The 18,079-nt window shown below is 37.8% G+C and overlaps 1 protein-coding gene across 2 annotated transcripts; it reads right to left on the bottom strand.

Moving 5' to 3' along the window:
- Positions 1–4,371: 4,371 nt before the first annotated feature.
- LOC107083040 (MKL/myocardin-like protein 2) lies at positions 4,372–15,841 on the bottom strand. Of its 2 annotated transcripts, none has more exons than XM_015371978.1 (14): positions 15,636–15,841; positions 12,313–12,378; positions 10,708–10,763; positions 10,532–10,607; positions 10,139–10,297; positions 9,756–9,946; positions 8,783–8,911; positions 7,686–7,930; positions 7,459–7,591; positions 6,475–7,356; positions 5,864–5,971; positions 5,143–5,238; positions 5,001–5,061; positions 4,372–4,910 (listed from the first exon to the last, which is right to left on the bottom strand). In XM_015371978.1, exons 1-14 carry the CDS (start codon positions 15,733–15,735, stop codon positions 4,483–4,485), a joined length of 2,730 nt encoding a protein of 909 aa, XP_015227464.1. In that variant the 5' UTR covers positions 15,736–15,841; the 3' UTR covers positions 4,372–4,482. The 2 variants fall into 2 exon arrangements, with proteins under 2 accessions (XP_015227464.1, XP_015227465.1); XM_015371979.1 differs by having other exon boundaries at positions 15,651–15,841.
- Between the last annotated feature and the right edge of the window lie 2,238 nt (positions 15,842–18,079).

Here is an 18,079-nt window from a genome sequence, read left to right as displayed (position 1 = left end):
GTCCCAAACCGAGTGCAACGTTTTTCATGCTTGAGTCTTGTAACTAATTTTGTTTTTTATTTTGTGTCAGATATACAGTGCAGTTCTAACAAGAATACTAATGTTGACGTTCCTGAAACTAAAATTTTCTTTGTTGAACCTCCTCCTGCTTACCCTGGTGAGTCAGCAAGCCTCCGAAAATACTCGTTGGAGAGGCTGCAAAGCAAGGCACAATTATATGGACCAAGTGCAGATGTGATATTGGGGAATGATTTCTAACGACTACAGTTCTGCTGTGTATTTGATCATGGTTAAAAATAAAAGAGACACATTTTATAAATTTGTTTGTATTCTTACAGCCCCAGAAGTTATTCTGGATGTTGGAGATCTTCCTACAGAATCTGCCAGGACACAGTGCCCAGAGTGCAAACAGTTTGTCATAACAGAAACGTTGTCTTCCGTCAGTAGTGTGACCTGGCTTGTTTGTTTTATGATGGCTTTGATAGGGTATGCACTTTCCCTTCCATTTGGGTTGTTGGTGAAATATTTGCCTAAGCACATAATTAGATTTTGCTGAGCCTGTTCCTGTTTGCTCAGCCACTTCCACTTTTGTTGTCATCTGCAGTTTTTGTTTTGCTCTCATTTTTGCAGCTGCGTGGCCGGTTGCTGCCTCCTTCCTTTCTGCATGAAAAGATTCAAGTCCACCACACACAGATGTCCAAAGTGTCGGTCAAATATCAGGATCATCAAGAAGCTCTGAGAGGAGATGCAGGCGGTGAGCAGCTGCAGTTTAAACTGCGAAAGCACTGGACCAATGGTCACTGGTGATTTAGAAACTGCTGAGAGGATCTGCAAAGGAGTCTAGTTTGCAGCATCAACCTCTATCATGCAGGCTATGCTGAAAATCCATGTCTAAAGATTTATTTTTATGAACTCTAAATATAAATCTCAGCTGAATGGATTTAAAGAAGCATATTTTTATAGGTTCAGTAGATGTTTGCTTGTATATTTGTTACATAGTAGATTTGTAAAATTTATATTTTAGGTATTAAGAAATTCCACTTCAAAAAGCTCTTTAGCAGTAGTTGGTGAAGCATTTTAAAAATGTTCTTTTCAATAATTTCAGCTTGCTGATAGTAACATATTCTCTGTCAAAATGTTTTCCTTTTATTGTTTTTATTCAGAAAAAAAACTGTAGACCAATTGTGTCTTTGTGAACTGCTGCTAATGACAATGTGCCAAAAATGTTGGTTAGACGTAGCAATGGCCTATTTTTTGCGTTTAGGACAATTTTACAAGGATATCATTTGACACCATTTTAAATGTCCTTGACTTTGAAAGATAAACAAATAGTAATAAGAAATTAGTTGTAGTATTACTGTACAATGCAACAGGGGAGTATTAACTTTGCTGCACAATTGACCACATGTACAGTAGAGCCTTATTCCAGATATTCTTTTATTGATGACTTTCCTCAGAACTCCTATGTATAGCTATTCATAGGCCTTCCTATGAATACCTTGTTGAATCACCTTTGTTAGCAAATTGAGCCATGAGTCTTTTTCAAGGTGGCACAAGCTTAGCAGATCTATTTTCAGGAAGTTTTACTCATTCTTCTTCATCAGGAAGGATGTATCTGTTCCATATTGAATTGGATCTTGGCTGTCTGCTTTGGTTTATTTTCCTGCTGAAAGTCTGTCGGCACAGTGATCTAAGATGTCGCTGTACACTGCTGCATTAATTTTTTCCCCTATCCTGACTAGTTTGCCAGTTTCTGACAGTAAGAAAAAAAAAAAACTATAATGCTGCCATCACCATTCTTGACCATGGGGATAGCATTTGTCTGGTGATGAACATTGCCTCAAGAGAATCCTGCCTCTGAGGTTTACAGACTATTCCTTGGACTTCATGCTTGCTGTGTGTGTGCTCTGAGACACTTGTGACTTCTGGAGCCTTAGATAGACAGTCGTGTGGCTTTGCTATCCGACTATTACAGGTGGACTCAATTTAGGCTGTAAAATAATCTCAAAGATAATACAAATTTGAGCCTCATAGTAAAGGCTGTAAAATATTTATATCAATAAATATTATTTCTACTTGTAATCAACAACAAAAAAAAAATACATATATATAAATATTATTCATTGTCATAATCAGGTACTACCAATAGAGATTATTTTAATGCCCACTGGAATAAGGCTGTAACATAACTAAACATAGCAAAAGTGCAGTAATGTGGATACTTTCAGGATGCATTGGACATCTGTATGTTGAGGAATGTAGCACAAGAGATCCACTTATTTCAACTGTATCTCTGAATTTATTGAACTTTTTGAAGGTTCAGATCCTTGATAATACTGTTGGCTTGAATGGTAAGGATGTAAAAAGCCTTCAAATGAATTGATCTATTATTGTTATTCACTTTGTAAAAACAAAAAACAAAAACAAGAGTTCAACCTTTAATTTGAGTTCATTTTTCCAGAGGGGAAATCCAGCGGGGGGTATTTAGAAATAATTACACAGTCTGGCAGCAAAGCTGTTAGAGTCCAACAACTTCTAATTAGTAATCCTTAACTTTCTGTTTCTTTAGAGCATTTAATGTAGTATGAAAAAGAGGCCTTTTTTTAGCTGCTGCCAAAGGAGACCCTTGATTATCTTACCATTTTGGACAATGAAAAGGTTTAGTAAGAGAGGTAAAGACATTTCCTAAGATCACTGTTGGAGGAAAAATGTGGCATCATGGGGGTCGCCAAGTTTCCTAAGAAGTTGAAAATGTAAACATCCCAACCACCCCTGAGGGAATAATGTCAGGATTAGAGGAATAGAAATTCAGTTTTCCAACAACAAATACTCCAGGTGGGCTTTGATTGTAACAAGGAATAACAAGGAATTTGGGAAAAGCCTTGTGCCCTCACTAATAGGATATATGATGATGTGATTGCTTCATTTAAAAATATTTTTTCAAAATAACAGCTTATTTTAAATAAAAGTCTGGTAACCCTGCCAGTAAACAAAAACTGGCCATCATCTTGTGTGCCATGATCCACGGCAAGAGAGATCTCAGGACAGGATGTTAGCCAAGGCTAATAAAGGCTAATAAATCTTTATTTATGTACTCTGTATACTCTTCTGTACTCTCTTAGTAAAATGTTATGGGAGAAGATGACCAGTGTCTTATATGCAAAGTAGGATTGGTACAGGCAGCAGGGCAGACAGGGAAATATTGCCCTCACTGAATGAATAGCTATAACTCAATTAAAGGTTGGATTTTTGTAGAATTTTCATAAAAAAATAACTTCTGCAAAAGTTGTTTCTAGCAGTGGGTATGAATGTAATGAGCTATTTGTTCAACAAACATCAGAGGTGACTTGCCTTCTGTAGCTTATCTTATGACTGAAATATTCAAAGTTTGGATTTTATTACTCGAACGCATTTCTGTCTTTACAAAAGCAAACCTGTGATGACTTTATAAAAATAACATAAATACATCATACAACACAAACTATAAAGACTGCAATGTTTGTTTTTTTGTGTGTGGGTTACAGCTGACTTATGAGGTTTTATTCAGCTTTCCACCACATTAGTGCGTCTTTCTTTTGAAGGTGACAGATTTGGAACTAATGAGTCGACTTAAGACAGCAAAAGTTTTCTTCTGAGATTTTCTTTAACAAATAAAACGTTTGTCATAGATATTCCAGATATTTTCCAGAGAACTCTGAGACTCAACACATAACAAATTAGAATACCGCAAAACAAATCTCTCTTGCATTTCCTCATCTAAACTCACACCCAGATCAAGGTTGCCAATAATAGCAAACAACACAGCGAGCAGATGTAACTGGAACACTTTCCTGCTTAACTGGGAGTCATCCATTTTATGATGTTGTTTGCTATTTAAAAAAAATAACAAAACAATAATAATAAAAAAAAGATGATTAAAAGTTAGTTTGACAAACTTAAGCGCATGAAGTTTGGTTAGTTTGGTTGCCCAACATTTGATTTATGCAGGAATGTGTCACTAAACTCTGGAACTAAAGGCCGCATTGGTGAAGTGATGTTTACAAAGTATTGTGTAATAAACACTGTTGGGTATGTTCTGGGTTGTTGGGCCTCTGCAGTGCAATCAGACTTTCACTTCTTTGGTTAAATGCCGGATTTATGCCTGTGATAATCATTCCGACATAGGGTGGAGTAAACAGCACAATGGCTAAATGCAGCTCTTTTCCATCTGTTACCAGGATTAGTGTATTTTATTTTTCTCTTCTGCGTGCTGAGACAATGCATACTGCATTACAGAGGCTGCAGAGCAAAGGAAAATGCTTGTGTGAAGAGGAAAGGAGAGCAATTGTATGGCATGAGATGGAAATGTTTAAAATATCGGTACCATTTTAAATTTTCTCCTCAAATATTTATAGCTTTTACAGACTGCAAGAAGTGCAGTTCGTCAACCTCTGTTTATAAAAAAAAAAAAAAAGATAAAGTCCACATTCACTCTTTGGTTACTCAGTCCCAGTTCAAGTGAGAATCCAGGAAGTCAGAAGAGAAGACGGCCCCATGCACTGACATGTCCAAAGGGTTAATCCCATCATCAGGCACAGAGAGGGTGAGGTCCAGCCAATCCATACTGTCCACAGAAGTGTTTTGCAGGTTCACACCAGAGGGTGGCATGCTTTCACTGAAGTTCAGCTCCATGTGGACCAAAGGTGAGTTCAAGTCCTCCATCAGCTTCAGACTCCGAACCTCCGTATCATCTGCAAGGGTTTCCAGGTTGTTTCCTGGTGAGAGGAGCGGTACTCCAGGCAGCTGAGCCACCTGGACTAAAGGTGGAGGACGGGTCAGAACTGTGTTGATGGGAAGGGCGGTAACGCTGGCTGTGACAGGGAGAGGCTTTTCCAGGCTGGAAGGATCCTGCCTGATGAGAGGTGAGATCTCTGTAAAAACAAGAGAACAGCACATTCAGAGGAAATCATCATTTTTCTTCTATGATAACTGTTCCAAAATGCAATTAAAGCCTCTCTTACCTCCACTTTCAATCAACACGTCGAATAGGTCATCCATCTGCTGACATGCTGCTGTCGGACCCTGTAATAAATTAGAAGGTGATCTAATGTATAAATTATTTCTAGATAAGTTTAAATGATTTACTAGAATTTCTTTTTTCACCTGAGCAGTTGTTATCATGCTGCGTCTCTGTTTAACTGCATCCTCATAACGAGGTGGGTCTTTGGGCTTTGATGTGTGATTTGTAAAAGCTGTTTGCTGCAAAATAACAGTGGGTGGGTTTGGAAAAGATTTCACACAAAGAAACCGAAGACAAGACCAGATGAGAAATAAGCATCAACTATAGTGGTTCTGATGCAAAAGGTGCCCTGAGCAAGCCTTTAGTTAAAGAAAGGAATTATGTGACCAAATTAAAGTTATATTGGAGGATTTTTGCAAATGTTTGAAAAGACCCGCCCTCTCCACTTAAAAAAGTAAAGGAAATTGCTTTTGCCCACCCTTTTCCTTGTTTTTTTTTAATTTTTTGGGGGCTTGCCCAGGTTTTTTTTTCTTTTTGCCTGTTTTTTTTCCAGTTTGTTGTTTCCTTTTTTCTTACAAGCTTACTTTCCAAAATAAGATTTCTATGCTTTGCCCAAAGAGAACCCTATTACCATTGACTGAACATGCAGATTAACTTTAGAAATTATGTACTAATTTCAAGTGACTGATTACTTTTTTTCACTCTGAACAGCATACCGCTGTAAGCAGTTAGCCAAATGATTCATATTTTGTGTTTTAACTGCTATAAAACCTACATTAAATTCTCGTAAAGCCATACAAATAATACATACATAAACTCTTATAAAGAATGATTCAAAGAAAGCAACAAGAACATTGTTTTTACCTTTGTTTTAAGCCCTTCTTGTGGAACTTGTTGAGAGGAGGGACTCTCACATCCAGACATCAGGAATGCACTGAGAAAGCCTTGCCCCTTGGTATCTGTTCCCCACGTCTGCATAGAACATTAGACACCTTATAGATAATGTCTGATAAAGTACTGAATTGCAAACAAAATACAGTTATGTGGAAGAAAGAAGTCAAACATTCTTTTTTCGGCAAAAAAACCCCAAACAGTTTCACCTCCCTTATAAAACTGTTGAGCTCACTGGAAACAACATGGTGCACACATTATTTCTGGTAACATGTCCACACTTTTTAGATGTTTGATGCTCAAAATGATTACATCACTTTGTTAAAGATGAGTAAACACAAATGTGAGAACAAAGAAGCTGCGTTTTCCACAGTAGCAAACAACTGACTGGTAACATGACCTGCGGTTAAACTGGCAGCACAACCTTAAAGCATGCTTCTATATTTATGGAGGTCATCGTGTGAATTTCTGGTGCCATTTGGAAAAAACATTTTAAAACCACAAACCACAGCAGAGTGTGAATACTGAGACTAAGAAGACAGAACGAGGCTGAATGCAGCAAAGACAAACTATGTGCCCCCTACCTCTGTCAAATGTGGGGTGTGAGTGCTGGGTTGCTGCTGTGGTGCTGCTGATTTCTGTGGCTCATGTCCAGATCCCTGGATGCAGCCTGGAGCTGTGTTGTTAACGGCGGTGTGTAATTTAATGCCTTTGGCAGGGACTTCCACAGTGTCTGCTGAGCCAGAAAGGGATGTGGGCAGGAGGACTTGGACAGACTGCAGGTTTTCAGCCTTTGTGTTGGTCTCGTGGCCAATGACGAACTGATTTGGACTGGTTCTGAAGCCATGATCGCATGGTTCCTCCTGCTTGATCTGCACATGCAGACCAGGAGAGCTGCAAGCCACTGAGCAGTTTGAAAGACTCCTGTTTTCCTCTTTTATTTGGATTGGTACCAGCAAGCTGAGATGAGGGGGGGAATCACTCTGTTGGCTTCTTTTTTCCACCTCCAGTTGCATCTTTAGCTCCTCAACTAGCTTCTGCTCCTGCTCCAGCTTTCTCATCAGTTCCTCTATCTGAAGCTCCTTCTCATGTAGACGTTTGTCTTTTTCACAGTCCTTCTCGTTGACCTTCGGATGTGTTGGACCCTCTTCATGTTGGGTTTCCTTTGAGGGGCTTGAATTCAGAGCAGCATCATACGAAGCCTCTGCTACTGACTTCATAGGAATGTCAGTCATTTTAATATCTTCTATACCCAGTTTGGAGACTTTGGAAGCTATAAGGGAAACAGGCGGCGTTAAATGTATGCTTTCAGACTGTGAGTTTTCTGAGGTGACTCCTGACTCCATGGAAGCAACATGCTGGGTTTTAGTATTCTCATGAAACAGCTTGAGCCTCTCTATTAGGTCTGTCTTGGTCCCAGAAACTGGCAGAGATCTGAGTTTTAGCTCCATTTTCAGCTCAGCGACCTGTGAGAGTAAGAAAATAAAGATCATGTTTCAGGTGATGAATACTTGGAGCCTATCCCGGTCTGTAGCATGTAAATGACTAGTAGAATCAGCCTGTGTCACCTTCATTTCATCGATATTAGCCGGTAACTGATCCGACTTTGTGTTGGTATGGTGGAACAGCACAGGAACAGATGGAGAGCTTCCTCTAAGAACAAGAGCTGAGCAGCTGGTCTGTATCTCATTTGTAGACATGCTGTAGCGAGATGTTCAAAAATAGAATAGGAGATATTTGAGGGAAACCATTTTTTTTTTTTTTGTTAACAGTTAACTGCTGATTGGGGCCATACTTCAGTGTGACGGGTGCAGTTTGGGAGTTGTACTTCTGCTGCTGCAGGCTTAGGATCTGGAGCTGCAGGAACTGCTGCTGCTGCTGCAGGAGACGAGCATAATAAGAGTCCATAGGCACTTCACTGAGCTCCTGCTTCTGGTCAGGAGGGATGTACTGATGATACTTCAGCTTTTTAACCCGTGGCTTGAGTTCTTTGCTCTTTTTGCTGCGGCATTTGTCTGCAGATAGCTTCGCCAATGTTTGCTGCAAAGCATAACACACAGAGCAGGAGCAGATAAAGCCTCAGCAAACATAAATGCTTTGATATTTAATTTCAAAGTAAGTTATATCAGGAAGAACACAGTTTGCACTGAATGTGGAAACACTGCAAAGCTAAGTTAAACTGAATGCTGCTTCTTTTTACAGCATTTAGTTTGAAGATAGATAAGACAGATGATTGCTCTGACATCTCAAGATAGGATGAGGAAATGGGTAGTAAAAAGATGACATATTGTTTTACTTCTTGCACTTTCAGGAACTAGTACATATGAAAATGTTTGGCGTGCCTGCAAGTCTTATTTAAGACAAGAAACCAGAGGCTTGGCACATTTAACCAGCATGCAGCCTCCACTTTGTCATCTTTACTCCTCTTTCATTTTCCCGTGCAAACTCTGTTCTTTTTGTTGATCACAGTACAATAAGATTTAGATAAATGCATGTTGTTTTTTGCCTCTCTCCTTCTACTTTTAGCTTTGATTTTAAAGTCTGATTGAGGAAGACCAGTCTACAGATGTCAGATTTAAATGGCTATACTGCCAAAATATGCTAAAATGTTTTGCTCTCTGACCTGCGTTTGACTTGATGGCTGATTATTTATCAACTCTTAAACTGCTCTGACTCCCAGTAAGATAAAATCCAGGCACTAACATTATCCGTCATTACATTTCCAAAGGAAACAAGAAAAAAAACAAAACAAAAACAGACAGAGTCAGTTAATCAAAGAAACATGACTCTGTACCAGAGGTCATTGACATAACGGCTATTTTTAAGCAAGATAAAAAACAAATTCAAAACACTGCTATTGTTTTTACAGGAAACACAAGAAAGTCAGCTTACTTTCACAAGCACTGGTCCTGCTGAAACGGATTGTACAGCCGCAGTGTTGGGCTGATGAGCTCCCTGGCTGCTGTGTTTGTCTGAAGTAGAGACATCTGATGATGGCTGAGGGCAACATGTTTGAGAGAACTGAGAAGAAAACAGAGGCAGAGATCAGGATCTAGAGGATCTACAACATCTGTTAACTATCCAGGATAACCAGAAAAACGAAGCTTGATGAACGCTCTGAAAACACAAACCACTTGTCCAAATAGTAGTTAAAATCTGATTAAAGTTACATTTCCTTTTCTTGTATGCAGTCGATTATAAAAGTTTCCCATTTTTTTTATATTACAATTTTACTGACTTTAACTTTGACTTTAAAAAAAGAAAATGGTTTTTTTGTGACAGAACAATATAAAATTACACATAACATAAAGTGGAAGGAAAGTGATACAGGTTTTTCCTCATTTTTAAATTAGACAATCTAAAAATCTAAAATGTGTGGCACATATCTGGACTAAGGCTCTTTTGTCAACACTTTGTTGAGTTGTGCAATTTAAACAACAAATCTTTTAGGAAATGTCTATTTTAATCCTCTTTCTGTGTCTGCTGAAGAAAATCATCCCCACAGCATCATTCTGCTCGCACCATGTTTTACTGCACAATGTTACTTTTTCACCATAAATTGCACATAGAGGTCGAAGCTCAGTTTGTGTCTCCTCTGACCAGAGCATTGTTTTTACATGTCAACTGTTCTTTGAATGGGTTGGAACAAAGTAAAAAAAAAAAATAAAAAACTCTGTATAATGATATCTATGTTTAACAATGACAAATTGGGACAGAATTAAAATGGTAGCTATTTTGAGCAGCTTTGAACCACAGCAATTTAATCACTGCTCCTTTAATAAAACTTCTAAATTTAGTTGGTTTCCCTATTGACTAGGAAATACAATCATGTTCGATCACAGAGCTGAATAAATGTATTTTGTACCTGCAGAGAAGGGCTGCGGTCAGAGGATGCATTTGAAACCTCAGCTCCTCTTGATTCCTTTGGGGAGGGCAACGTTTGGGGAGGAGATGGTTGACTGTCGGGCTGCTGTGATGATAATGCATCACTGCTGTCCTCATCAAAGCTATAAACATCTGGAACATGTGGTGTGTCTGAGTAATCCGCCTTACCATCTGCAAGGTAAGCAAAGAGGTTTATTAAGGAATAAAGCCACTTCAGCTGTAGAACTGCAGTGGTTGTTGAGACAATTAAACATACATAGAGACATATTTAAGGCTTAGACCGCAGGTGGATGAAAGCCTTTTTATGATAATAATGACGCAACACGTTTCGTCCCTTTGTGAGTAATGTTTGCTTACGCTTACTGTTTATTAGTTCTTTAACTTCAGGGTCTATTGGCAGGATCTTCTTCACCAGCTCCATGGGTCCAGGTCGCTGGCTGATTTTCTTATTTAGATCATTGGCCAGTCTTGCCCTCTTTAGTTTAATCTGTGTGGCCTGGAGGGAGGGCTCTGCCGGAGTTTCTGATGAATAAAAAGAGGATGCGCGACTATGATCCAGCTCCTCAGTCAGACTGATTTGTCATTGTGACTCAATGAAGGCTCAGTCGGACCTCTCACACAGTCTACCGCAAAATAACATTCACATAGACGTATGGTTGTTGAACAAGCAGTAATATCTGCAGACAGATGAATAGCAACCTTACTCATTCTGCTTATCCAAACACTATCACCCAAACACACACGAAAAGGGATTACCTTCTAGGATATGCATACGGATCAGTTCTGAGCGTTCCGGTCTGCTGCAGAGTTTATGCTTTAGGAAATTCCCTGTCTGATAAAAACAGACATGAAAGTATTTGTTTAAATATTTTTTGATCATTATTAAAGTCACAAATGAACATATTCATGTTAAAGATAACGTAGAGTCATACTCTGGCTCTCTGTAGGCTTCGGATCTGCTTCTGGAAGGCAACAGGGCTTTTTAGAGCTAGAAAAAAAAATCAAATAAGCATAAACATGAAAACACAAAATATTTACATGCTTCTGATTTCAGCCTGATAAGGTATTTACTCTCCCTAAATAGGAAGCTCAAAATGTTTGTTGTGTTCCAACAGAAAGAAAGTTACAAAACAAGTTGGATGTTTTCAGGCTTTAAAAGTTGATTGAATGTAGAAAATATAAATTATATAATTATAAAACAGGTGATTAAATTCATGCCAACATTTGTTGGCTTGATCAGCAACTGTGGCGTTATTTCTTTTTCCCATGCTTACATTTATGTTCTTGTCTCTGCTACTCTGCGTGACCATGTCCTCAGTTAGCAGAGCTCGTGGGAGTGAAACAGGAAGTGCCAGCTTTACTGACTCAAACAAAGCGATCACTCTGAGCAGGGAGTTGCTTTTTGATCGCTCAGAATAAACTCATCCTTCTGTAGAAGAGGTCTGGGTCACCGACTAGTCACCTCTGAAACGACGGCCATTGTTTGGTTTAATGATGTACTGATCAAAAGGACTCCAAGGAATGTCTCAGAAAAGTACAGTAAAAACATTCCTGCTTATTACTTTCACCTTCATACATTATTTATTATGAAGAATATTATAAATGTTAAAGCAAAGAAGTCTGTAGTAAAAATAAATAAGATTACATTAAATGACTACAGCAACACTTTGACCAGTTTCAATCAAACTGATCAGTACCATTAGAAGTTAAAACTAGAAAGTTACATATACAGTACTGTACATTTATTCTCTCCCAGCATGTCAATGTTCCCTTAAGCAAATTTCTTATTCCTAAATCGTGTTGCACAAAGATTATATGTGTTTTTTAATACAAACAGTAGCTTGTTGAGTGAGACTCACAGAGTAAAAGTGCTTTTAATGGTCAGCATAAACAGAAAGCATCCACCATTTTTTTTTAAGACTTAATGGAGTTAACAAAGTGTGAAAAGAGTTGAATCTGAGATGTGCATCCCTTAAACTTAACTACATCTAAGAAGAGGAAAAGTCACTCTCCTAAAAGTCTCATTGCTGATTCATGTGGGGTAGTGGAGTCAGAGAGGGGCAGGCAAAGGTTCTCCAAACAGAGCAGGAAGACAGGAAGACTGGATGTCTTCCATCCTGCCCTAACGCTCCATATATCAGGAGGGAAGTCACAGTTCCAGCTTCTCTTGAACTGACTGTACTCAAAAAAACTAAATATCCTCCCACTCAAAGAGACCCCACTGCCTCTTTGGTCACAAGAGCAAATGCAGTTGAGAGTTGATTTGTTCTTTCAGGTATAGAAGTCAGTCATCATTATCAGAATAGTGATGTGACTATTATCACTGTTCATAAGACTTAAGCTGTTAATAGATTTCTATATCTAAACCCATCTGTTACAATAGAGTACACAGCAGCAAATACTGTTTCCTCATTTAAACAGTTAAAGGTGTATTTCAATCATTTTTAGGGACTTCGCTTTTTTATTGCTGTCTAAGCCACCCCCCACCCCCCCTTTTTGAGGAGTTTATAAGATGTAGAATAAGATGGGATACTCACGTGGCATTATGCCTTGCTCCACAAGCTGCTCCCTTGTCCTCCTCTGCTGCAGACATTGTTGAAGGACTGCAAGAGTGAAGAATGCAGAGGTTAAACATTTACTGTTTAGAAACAACTTTGACTCATATAACAACCATCTGTGAAACCTGCTGGCCTTCAAATAACACAGAGATGGTTATTATTTTTCAATCAGTGTGTTACCATGAAAGCCTAGCACCAAACTTTGCTTATAACCACAGATATGCGGCTTAGTTCCTGTATGGTCTTGGCTTAGAGCCCCCCCTAAAGAGACAGTGTTGAGTGTGTTCTGCAAATGAAATGCAGAAACAATTAAAATAGGGTAAAACTTCAGGGCTGCAGGATTTTTTGGAAAGTTCTGTGGTTTAATGAAAGATTTTTGGTGATTGAATGAAATATCCTCCAGGAGAAAGTCTTAAATTTTAGATCTATCTGTATAAAGTTTGAGGATGCACCGTCTGTTTTCATTTCCCAAAAATGTAAACTGTAGTAGGATCCTGGTTTAAATATTTACAAACAAGTTAGTGTGGACTTGTTTCTCCAATAGAGTAAATCACAGAAAGAGAGAGAGAAAAAATTTGACGAGAAGGTTAGGGGGTGATGGTGACGCATGAGGCCAAGGCCCTTATCGTCATACTCTGTGGTGAAGCAAAGCCAGCTTAGCCGGATTTGCTCAGTGGCTTGGGAGAAACAGTCCCCCCTCATACACAAACACACAAAACACGGACCTGCTCAACTCCCCTGGGAAAGACGTTGGGTCCGAACAGGACTCTGTGACTCATTTGAGCAAAAATAAATCAGGCAGCTGTGAGAACAAGGCCTGGGAACCGTGACATTTTTTCGGGGTAGTTATGAGGGTGGGATCGCTGGTTTATTGTAGAGCCGAGGGGGATGTTCATGGGCTTCAACTGGTGGACAAGGGAATGGAGATTGACAAGAGCTGAGGCAAAGGGTGGAAGGCCGAGTCCACTCTCACAGCAGCACTTCATCTCCAGAACAGAGAAAACTCTGTTCCTTCTCTGCCTGTTGTGTTTTCTATTACAAACCAAGACCAACGCGGTTTATATCCAGCAGTCTGAAAGAAAAAAAATCTATATTGGTTTCTTTCAATATTTGTTACTTAAAAAGATGCCAGAGGAAAACTTTTTTATTACTGTACAACTGCATATCAATAGCATGGAAAAGCTGCCTCCAAGCAGTATGAAGAGAGCTGGCTTTAATTTGAGCATCACTATAAGGGTACAGCTCACGCCCGCGGTCCTCCTCATTGTGTCATCTTGTGTTGAGCTTGAACCCTAGCTAACCTTTATGTGATGCAAACTGGCTCCTGCTCACCAGTAAAGCATAAACAGAGGTTATAAAGAAACACAGAGGGGGGGCTCTGCTGGAATCCTTGTCTGCTGATGTAATCTCTAATCTCAGACCCATGTTGTTCTCAGCAAATCACCCCTAGAGGTCTGTCGTCAGCCTCTTTCTTTAATTTGACTGTTTTTTTCCCCATGAACTGCACAAACAAACATCTAAGTAAATGTCTAAAATGGCTAAAAGTATGAAAACTTTGCTGTTGTAACCACAATGGAATGTTATTTGTAAATGTTATGGTATTTATGATCATATAAGCATAAATTAATAGATAATTTTCGCTGTTAAGATGTAGTTTGGGCAGACTTCATATAGATGTAACAGACCTTACTTAATATGCTGATTAGGGCTTTTTATTCTCAGTGTGTTCAATAATGTTTATGCATAAAAAAATAAACATCTTATTTTTTTGTTTTTTCACCTTGCGAATAGGAGATTTGTAGACAATCAAAATAAAAATGTGTTGAGTATTATCAATAAACTCCTCAGAGTCACAAACCTAATGTTAACTTCTAATTGAATTTTCTCTCAAAATGAAATCAGGCCTTTAGTTTTTATACCTATATTTGTCCTTAGTTGTAAATTGATGGTGCAAACATTGATTCAGATGACTTGTGAGATAAGGCCAAGTTGGTTGGCCTTTCTGAGGTTATTTGGCCCCTCCTCTCTGGCTTTAAATAACTTTAGAAAAAAAAGGTGCAACATGTTATATCTGACAGGAAGGACTCATTTTAATATTGTGACTTTTTTTCTTGGAATTTTTTTAAAGCTTTTTTTTAACTCTTTTATGGCGTATGAGATATATGGGCTAGACACTGTTCTTAATTCTCTAGAAACAAAGACAATACAAAGGGTCATTAATTACTATATACTATTAATAGTACTATATGGCATGTTTACGATTTGTGTTTTTTGGCTCAAGTTGGGTTTATGGCTGTAGAAAAAAATGTATCGAACAATGATTTAATGACTGGAAGCGAATATAGGTGTTAAAATAAAAAGGGTCTCTAACCACAGCACTACAGTCGCCTGAAGTTGCTTATTTGCAAGCTCAAGTAGTAGGTTTTGAATAGCTGTTCACTATAAAAGCCACATTGCATTGAAAGAGGAAAGTAAAAATATGCAGTAGAGTCCATTTTACTACACATACATTTCAAGTAATTAGATAGGAATCCATTTGTTTAGCATTTACTTTTAATGTTCAATAAACATAATAATACATACCTCCTAAATGTTGATTCATATATGTAAATTATATTAATTTAAGTGTCCCCTGAGTCATCATTTCTTAATTTGCTGTTGAATGTAATACTAGCATCAATGTGTAACAAAAACTAAAAAGTCATGTTATTCAGGTGAAAGATTACTTTTTACTGCACCAAGACATGAGGGAACATTTTAGTATATATATATATATATAACATATGTACTAAGTAAAATAGTAAATACTATATGCATGATAATCATCATCATCTTTATTTATAGAGCACTATAAAAAAGCAACAGCTGAAAACAAACTGCTGAATATAGCTAAAAATAGGTTGTAACTGCAGCATATTTATTTCATTAAAAGATGGGCTCTGAAAGACTTTCAAGAAGTGTGTGCAGGTATTTGAATGGCACTGAGAGGTTCCATAGAAAATATAGATTGGTTATCAGTCTGCTATAGTTTGTATTTTTGCTCTAGGCTTTTTTGTGGCAAAGTCCTCAGCAGCTTATGAATTTAAAGAGGAAAGATTAAAGATATGCAAATATTGAGCAGAACCTTGATATGCTCTATATCTGGCAGTTGCACTTAATTTGCAAGCAGCGAACTGTACACACACGTTAATGTTTTTTCTTTATGTTGGTTCTAGATCAGCCATTTTAAACAATAATTTTACTAACCCAATGTATGCATTATTTCAATAATAAAATGGGATGTGATAAGGAAGAAAAAGCACCTGATTTGAATTTACCCCTGCAAATGGAGGGGCTCTCCACATCCAGGCAAGCCATGGAGGACAGATCTTGTTTTCTTCTTGGCCAGCTCTGGAGTCCCATGGAGTGATGAGGCCAGAGCAGATCCAACAGGAGTTAAAAAGAAGGAGAGAAGACCCTGTTCTGAGTGAACAGCATGTGGTTCGTTGCCTCCTCTGTCTCTCTGTTGGCCTCACTGGCGAAAGTTTGTAGGTGTGTGTGTGAGACTGTGTGAGCCAAGAGTCAACTGAGGAGGAGGGAACACAGTGCTGCTCAAATTAACCCTTGCTTGGTCAGATAACTGTATTCATTGAGCTTCTATAGGAGGAGCAAGGCAACTTTTAATATTCTGTGAAATATGGTAGTGATTACTAATCAGGATATTCCCTTAGCAGGGGACAAAAACTATTTACACATAACTTGTAAAAAAATGTCTTATAAACACTCAAGTCTTTTCTCACCTGTATTTATTTTGTGTTAATTATTTTGTAAAATTAATTATTTTATGGAAAAAAAAAAACATTTAACACTGACATTGTGTGCAAGTTATGTTTTTTGGCTTCTCTGGTGGAGACGTTTAATAAGGGTATACAAATTAGTTATGTAATATTTTTTTTCATTTGCTGTTTTTATCTAGAGAAGGGAATAAAAATTGTTATTCTTAAAAGAAGTACAGGTTTGACTAAAGCAATAGTGAATCCCTTAACAATCTCTTTGAATAAACAAAGAATTTTCAAAACTATTTCTTCCTTTTGGGTTGATCAGAATTTACATGTATAACAGATAACTAGTCTGTAATACATGTATTTATTTTTACTCTATATTAGAGATGTGACATCATCACAGGCTAATTATATACCCACACAAAGCTATATGAAGACCAAAAACACATACACAAAAAAACACCTACTGGCAGGGGTGGATCTAAATGGTGGGCCAGAAGGGCCATGCCCCCCTTTCACCCAAAAAGTGACAAAAAATAGCAATGGATTATTTACAACAATATACTACAATTCAAGAGGACGAATATGGAATTCATGCCATTTTATTATTTTTTTTTTTTTAAATATTTTATGGAGTAGAGTTTATCTCCATAACTAATTAGGAGTCTTCTGTGTAATTATAGATAAAAATCAACTGCTCAGCCCAATTAATTTATATATTATGTAGAACCATAAATCATTTTAAACAGCACCAATTTATAAATATGTGCAAAGCTTTATTAGCAATAGCAAAAAAAATAAATAAAAAATCTATCAGTCAATCTATTTTTAAAATATATATGTAGGTTCATTGTGATAAGTATAGGTTGACCCAGAACTGATTTCGGTGCCTATTGGTTTTGAGCCACCCCTCAGTGCATATTGGTCCCTGCCTGGCCACCCCTGTGAACATTTTCTGGAACCGCCACTGCTTACTGGTACAGGGACAACTTTAGGCTATAAAAAAAAAGTAAAGAATTAACAGGAGGGGGTTCCCATTGAGCAGAAATTGGTTGAGAAGACATTAAAAAGACAATAATATTTATGTCTAAATCTACAGAGAAAGAACGTGCATAAAAACAATATCTAACCCAAATGCAAGAGCACATAAAGTTCATACTTAGATAGTCAGATGAAGGATTTTCTTAGAATAGGCCCACAGCGACACAGATGCTCCACTTTAGCAGGACCAGAAGAAAAAAGCGGAGGGGCTTTGATGCTGTGGGCTTGTTTCTCTCTAAATGCACAAGAACCTTGTTGGATTGAGTGTCGGAATACAAAGATGTTTTAGATAAGAATTATGTGGACTTTGTCTATCAAATAATAAACTTTAGCAACTGGGTGTCTCAGCAGGAATATGGTACAAATTATGTGGACAAAAGACACACATGTTTAATTAGAAAAAAAGGGAAGATTCGTCCATTGTCTAAATCTAACAGAAAATCTGTAGGATGAGAGCAAGCGGCTCCTGTACTCTGGAGGATCAAGCTTGATGCTCCAGATGCATGTTCTAACATTGGGAATTTCTTAAGAAAACTAGGTGTTTTAGAAGACCTGGTGCTGTTGCGTTGGTAAAATTCAGAATCTGCAAACAGGAGTACAAACTAGCTTAATAATACTAATAAAAAGTAATTTTAAAGCAGAAAACTTCTCTAAATTAAACATTGGGACAAAATGTTCAGAATGAGATTATGATGTTGTATGAAAGACGGAAGAGGAATTCCCTGAAGAGCTTTGCTTTTCACTGAGACATGTATTAAAAACAATGCAATTTATACTTATGTTGCTGGTAACTACAATACATTTTCTATGTCTTATCTGTAAATGTTCAGGAAATTAAACAACAGATCATAAAAGGTGTTTAAAGAAGAAATGAGCAAAAGATATGACAAAGCAACCAAATCCATGTTTCAAACATGATGGATGCCATTCTTAACCCTGTAATG

This window comes from Cyprinodon variegatus, unplaced genomic scaffold, assembly GCF_000732505.1.
Source record: "Cyprinodon variegatus isolate N-32 unplaced genomic scaffold, C_variegatus-1.0 Scaffold68, whole genome shotgun sequence".
Lineage (NCBI taxonomy): Eukaryota > Metazoa > Chordata > Actinopteri > Cyprinodontiformes > Cyprinodontidae > Cyprinodon > Cyprinodon variegatus.
Note: the sequence above shows the minus strand (reverse complement) of the source record. Positions and strands in the feature narration are given on the sequence as shown.

What these genes read in the sequence shown, in the direction of transcription:
- LOC107083040 (XM_015371978.1), bottom strand. Translation starts at nt 15,735, where the DNA reads ATGGGACTCCAGAGCTGGCCAAGAAGAAAACAAGATCTGTCCTCCATG. An exon ending in CCGTATGCATATCCTAGAAG is followed by an intron (nt 10,298 to 10,531) that starts GTAATCCCTTTT and finishes TTTATTCATCAG; the next exon opens with AAACTCCGGCAGAGCCCTCC. An exon ending in AGTTAAAGAACTAATAAACA is followed by an intron (nt 9,947 to 10,138) that starts GTAAGCGTAAGC and finishes CTTACCTTGCAG; the next exon opens with ATGGTAAGGCGGATTACTCA.